The following is a 4,826-nucleotide window of genomic DNA, read 5'->3' as shown; positions in this document are numbered from 1 at the left end:
GAAAGACAGAGACCTAAAGGAAGTGTGTGTGTGTGTGTGTGTGTATGTGTGTGTGATATTTAAACACACCCAGAAGAGGTCAGCTGGAAGACTCAGCCATTGCACTGCCCACACACTCCCACATGCTCAACATCATTAAAAACAAAAGGGCACGACTGAAACAATGCCGCAATCTGTGATGCAACCAACACCAAGTGAGACAGATTTGTTGGAGTAAGAATTCACCGTAAGAATCTCCAAAAAAACACAGAGGAGGGAGGGAGGAGTGCTTTGATTGCTGGCGATTCTGCGACACCACTGATGTTCATTTTCTTGTCTTGATCACAGCTTTTTCGACTACATGATGATTAAAAATCTAGTCTTTCCATACCTTGAATTAACTTGAGATAACGTGCCCCACACATGAAAACAGCATCATGATTTGGTGACATTTTTTGGGCTGGGATCTACTAAGTAAATTGATTCTCAACCAACCTGCACTGTCTGTTCAGCTCATTGCTTTGAAAATGTATTGAGGATCTTACGCCACCCAGTGGGCTGGACAAAATCCAAAAAATAGAGAGACCAAGGAGAGATCATAAAAAGCAGTGTTGGACAAAGAATGGCTCGTAAGGTTTTATTTCAGCCTTCGATACAATGAATAATTTATCATACCACATATGATTTTAGTAGAATATAGAGACTTGAGATTTTCTTTTTGCCTTGTCTTCATCATTGATTTTCCATCTTGTGAAGTCCAAGCTCACTCTCTGTCAAAGAGATCACTGGTCGGCTTTTAAGAGCTTCAGGCTCTGCACATGTCACCTCCTCCAAAAAGATGACATTTTGACGATAGGCAGTGAGCCACTTCCACAGATACTCCATCTTCTCATCGCACACCCAGGGGTTTCCTATTAAGATCATGCGGAAGGAAGATTTTCTGTCACCCAGCAGCCCTGAGGGGAAACGCTGCAGCTGATTATGGTTGAGCATCAGATATTCAAGGTGTTGGAGACCCTGGAGGAGGGTCGCTGGCAGGTCTCGGAGCTTATTCTCTTGCAGAAACAACTGAGATAGATTAAGGTTGTTGGTGAAGATTGTAGAACTCAGGGAGGTTAAGTTGTTACCAGCGAGATTCAGTGTCTGCAGGCGGTGCAGGCTCTCCAGGGCATCAGGTTGCAGGTCTTGTAGACTGTTGTCACTCAAGTCTAGATTATCCAGATTGGGCAGCTTCTGAAGCAGAGCAGCGGGTACACCCGACAAACGGTTTCCAGACAAGTCCAGCCAGGTGAGGCCACTGTTGCCAGGAAACCACTCTGCATCAGCTTTTTCAAACAGATTATCTTTCAGCACAAGACCACGCAGTGAGGCATGGCTGAAGATGTCCGGAGCAAGATGAACCAGACGATTTCTTGTCAGATCCAACGTCTCCAAGTGAGGGACGTCCGTCAGTAGATCTGAAGGAAGGCTCGTCAGGTTGTTGTTATACAGCTGGAGGTACTTTAAAAGGGGCACGGCACTCAAATGGCTGGCTGCGACACTGCTGAGTTTGGTGGACCGGATGTACAGTTGAGTGGTGTTGGAGGGTAAACCGTCTACAGGGAAATGTGTCAGGGAGCTTTCGCTGCACGTCACCTCTGCACCTGAAGGTGTGAAGGAACAGGAGCACAGATCTGGGCAGGAGTGGGCCCATTTAGCCAGCGCAGTCACAGTCAGGAGCGTCCACAAGTTCATCTTTAAAGCACTGCACAAAGGAAACAAACTGTATCAGAAACAGATATCAATGTAATAATCAAAGTACAAATCATCAGCTGTTTAAGTCATCTCACTGCATTGTGAAAACATGATCATAAATGTATGATCTTACCTGAAAGGCACGGCAGAATTCCTCCTGTTTGTCATTACGAACTTGGTTTTATACAATGTTGAGTGTATCTGTTCCCAGCAATGAGTCAGGACAAGATGTTGCAAGAGGCAAATAAAACCAAGCAAACAAACCAGATCATCAGCCGGCGAGTGGTTACTTTTTACTGTTCGGTCCAAAAGTAAAGATCTTACCACATACAAATCAATAGTCTTTTTTCATTCCTGCAAAAACATTTTTTATGCAGTATGTTATTTTAACTGTGACTTGTAAATCTATGATGACTGAGGTTTTCAATTTAATCTCATCATTTGATCCATTTTCATTTTATTCTTTGTGTTTGGATTTCTTGTTTAAAGAGCATACAGTCAGTTGAAGGATTAGTTTGACACATGCTTATTTACGAGAGTTACATGAGAAGATTGACACCACTCTCAAATCAGTCCATTCAATATGAAGCTATAGCTAGCAGCTGATTAGCTTAGCTTATTGTACAGAGCAAATTACAACAAAGCACCAGTGAAGACGACCTACCACCAATAGAAAACAGAGAAAGAAAAAAAAGTAAACAGTATCACAAAAGCTACCTGTTTTATTTTTTCTTAATGTTTTATGTCGCGATAAGAGTGCTAACACACGTTATAGAAGCTGTTGTGCACAGGTATAAATACAAGTGTTGAGATTTCGGATTGCCCTTTGGTGTGCCTTGGGCTCAAAAAGGTTGAAAACCACTGGTTTAATTCATACAAGAGGACAAGTTTTGGTTCTGCAGAGCCTTGCGAGATATTTCCCCCATTTCCAGTCTTTATGCTAAGCTAAGCTAACCATCGCTTGGCTGTAGCTTCATATTTGGTGTACAGACATGAGAGTGGTACAGATCTTTGTATTTGAATCTTAACATGAAAGTGACAAGGCCCAAAATGTCCACTGACAACACATTTTATCTGCAGTAAAGTAAAGACAGAAAGACAGAAAGTCTTGAAAGCTCTCTTTACTTGTATCATATTTAATTATACATTCGATAAAAGAGAATGTTTTTGTGATTGAAAAGTAAGAAAGCTAAGACAGGGTACATCACCATGTCAGATAACAACCAGTATGAGGACAGAGGATATTAAGACTGAAGGTTTAGTTCACTTTCTGTCAGTGACATCACTGAGCGCCCCACTAGAGACGGCGGTTTGGCACATGTGACGGTCTCTGGCAGGAACACCATCTTCTTGTTCTTCTGAAGCCACCTCCAGAGGTACTCCACCTTCCCGTCACACAGCCAGGGGTTGTCGGTCAGGTCCAGCCCGTCCTCGTCTAGGGAGCTCAGAGGATCAAACAGACCTGTGGGGATGTGGCTCAGCTGGTTGTCATCCATACTCAGGTATTTGAGCTGAGCGAGCCCCTGGAAAAGGTCTTGGGGAAGTTTGTTGAGCTTATTCCGAGAGAGGAACAGAGAGGTGAGGTTATGGGTGCTCTGAAATATAGATGCATCCAGGGTGTTTAGCTTGTTGTTTCTCAAGTTAAGCCTCTCAAGTTTGGTCATCCGGTCCAGAGAATCAGCAGAGATAAACTCCAGGTGGTTGTTGGCGAGGTCCAGATTGTCCAGGTGGGGCAGCTTCTGCAGCAGAGCAGCCGGGATCTTTTTTAAACTGTTCCCAGATAAATCCAACCAGGTGACGCTGCTGTTATCAGAGAGCCAGTTGGCATCAGCTTTTTCAATCAAATTATTCTTCAGCACCAGGTTGCGGAGCGAAGCGTGGCTGAAGATGTCCGCAGGCAGGTCAGACAGCTTGTTGTCTGTGAGGTCCAAAGTGTCGACATGAGGAACACCTCTTAGGAGATGAGAGGGAAGGTTCTGCAGGTGGTTGCTGTACAGATGGAGCCCTTGCAGCAGGGGCGTGGCGTTCAGGTGCTGCTCGGAGATGGAGGTGATATTCGTGAACTGGATGGTCAGCAGGGTGGTGTTCTTTGGGAGACCCTCGGAGGGGTACTCCGTCAGGGGAACCTCGTTGCAGACCACCTCAGCTCTTCTGTGGTAGCATTTGCAAAGTGCTGGGCAGGACAGAGCGCCATGGCAGAAACATGCCAAGCAGAGGAAAGCAAGACACCAGGACTTCATTGCTAGAAGGAGAGGACACAGAGAGTTAAGGATGAGGAGGAAAGGACATCAGAGAAGACTTAAATATCCCACTGAAGTATTTCACCACTGCGAAACATCACAGATCATTTCCAGGTCGTGCACAAGATGTTCAGAAACATGAGTAAAACAATTACACATACATTCCTGCACATGATGTTCAGTGCCGTGAGTAACAAAATAAAACTTACCGTTCTCAGTTATCAGATGAGACACAGCCAGAATGCTCCTTATATCAGATTCAGCAGTGGTCACTTGCAAATTACTGAGTCCTTTGGGGAGCAGCATCCTCCAAACTAATCATTACTTATTGAGTAAACAAGGTCCCACTCATTACACAGTCATTCGTCAAGGACAGGCCATTGGAACAAACTCTGTGACTCTAACCTGCAGGGAAAGTCCAGAATCTGGAAACTTAGTTTGAGTTGGTTTATCAAATACAATGTTATATAGCTCTCCTTCAAAACTGCTGATCGTGAAATATGATGTTGGAGTCTGTGTGTTAATGTGAGCGTATGAAGTTTACGATTATGACGGTTTGCCACTGAGTGAAAAACTCAGTTAGGTGTTTGCATTATTTTGTACTTTGGATTTTCTAAATATGGGGGAAAGAGGAAGAGAGAGGGTGGGAGAGAGATAAAAATGCATGATCATCAATTTAAAATGAGGTGGATTTAAGTTATTTTGCTGAACATTTAATTAATAATCTGAAAAGCTAACTAGTCATGCTGCTCAATGTTTACATATTAATTATTCACATAGATGCAAAAAGCTTAAAGCAAAGCAGTAAGCACTGAACAAAAGTTAAATAATGGCTTTATCCTAAACCTTAAATTTTAGTCAGTGAGTTTATTT

General features: G+C 43.4%; 2 protein-coding genes across 2 annotated transcripts; both read right to left on the bottom strand.

The window, feature by feature from the left end:
- Positions 1-602: 602 nt before the first annotated feature.
- LOC117270477 (uncharacterized) lies at positions 603-2,005 on the bottom strand. The gene is made up of 2 exons (XM_033648109.2): positions 1,847-2,005; positions 603-1,723 (listed from the first exon to the last, which is right to left on the bottom strand). Exons 1-2 carry the CDS (start codon positions 1,879-1,881, stop codon positions 712-714), a joined length of 1,047 nt encoding a protein of 348 aa, XP_033504000.2. The 5' UTR covers positions 1,882-2,005; the 3' UTR covers positions 603-711.
- An 813-nt stretch (positions 2,006-2,818) lies between these two features.
- LOC117270476 (uncharacterized) lies at positions 2,819-4,320 on the bottom strand. Its single transcript, XM_033648108.2, has 2 exons — positions 4,163-4,320; positions 2,819-3,955 (listed from the first exon to the last, which is right to left on the bottom strand). The coding sequence occupies exons 1-2, from the start codon at positions 4,257-4,259 to the stop codon at positions 2,958-2,960; spliced, it is 1,095 nt and encodes a 364-aa protein (XP_033503999.2). The 5' UTR covers positions 4,260-4,320; the 3' UTR covers positions 2,819-2,957.
- Between the last annotated feature and the right edge of the window lie 506 nt (positions 4,321-4,826).

Source organism: Epinephelus lanceolatus, chromosome 13 (assembly GCF_041903045.1).
Source record: "Epinephelus lanceolatus isolate andai-2023 chromosome 13, ASM4190304v1, whole genome shotgun sequence".
Lineage (NCBI taxonomy): Eukaryota > Metazoa > Chordata > Actinopteri > Perciformes > Serranidae > Epinephelus > Epinephelus lanceolatus.
The sequence above is the reverse complement of the archived record's forward strand: the minus strand, read 5'-3'. Positions and strand labels throughout refer to the sequence as shown.

Excerpts from the sequence above, each read along its gene's own strand:
- LOC117270477 (XM_033648109.2), bottom strand. The coding sequence starts at position 1,881 with ATGACAAACAGGAGGAATTCTGCCGTGCCTTTCAG. Across the intron at positions 1,724-1,846 it reads AATTCTGCCGTGCCTTTCAG|TGCTTTAAAGATGAACTTGT; the intron begins GTAAGATCATAC and ends TCCTTTGTGCAG.
- LOC117270476 (XM_033648108.2), bottom strand. The coding sequence starts at position 4,259 with ATGCTGCTCCCCAAAGGACTCAGTAATTTGCAAGTGACCACTGCTGAA. Across the intron at positions 3,956-4,162 it reads TCATCTGATAACTGAGAACG|CAATGAAGTCCTGGTGTCTT; the intron begins GTAAGTTTTATT and ends CTCTCCTTCTAG.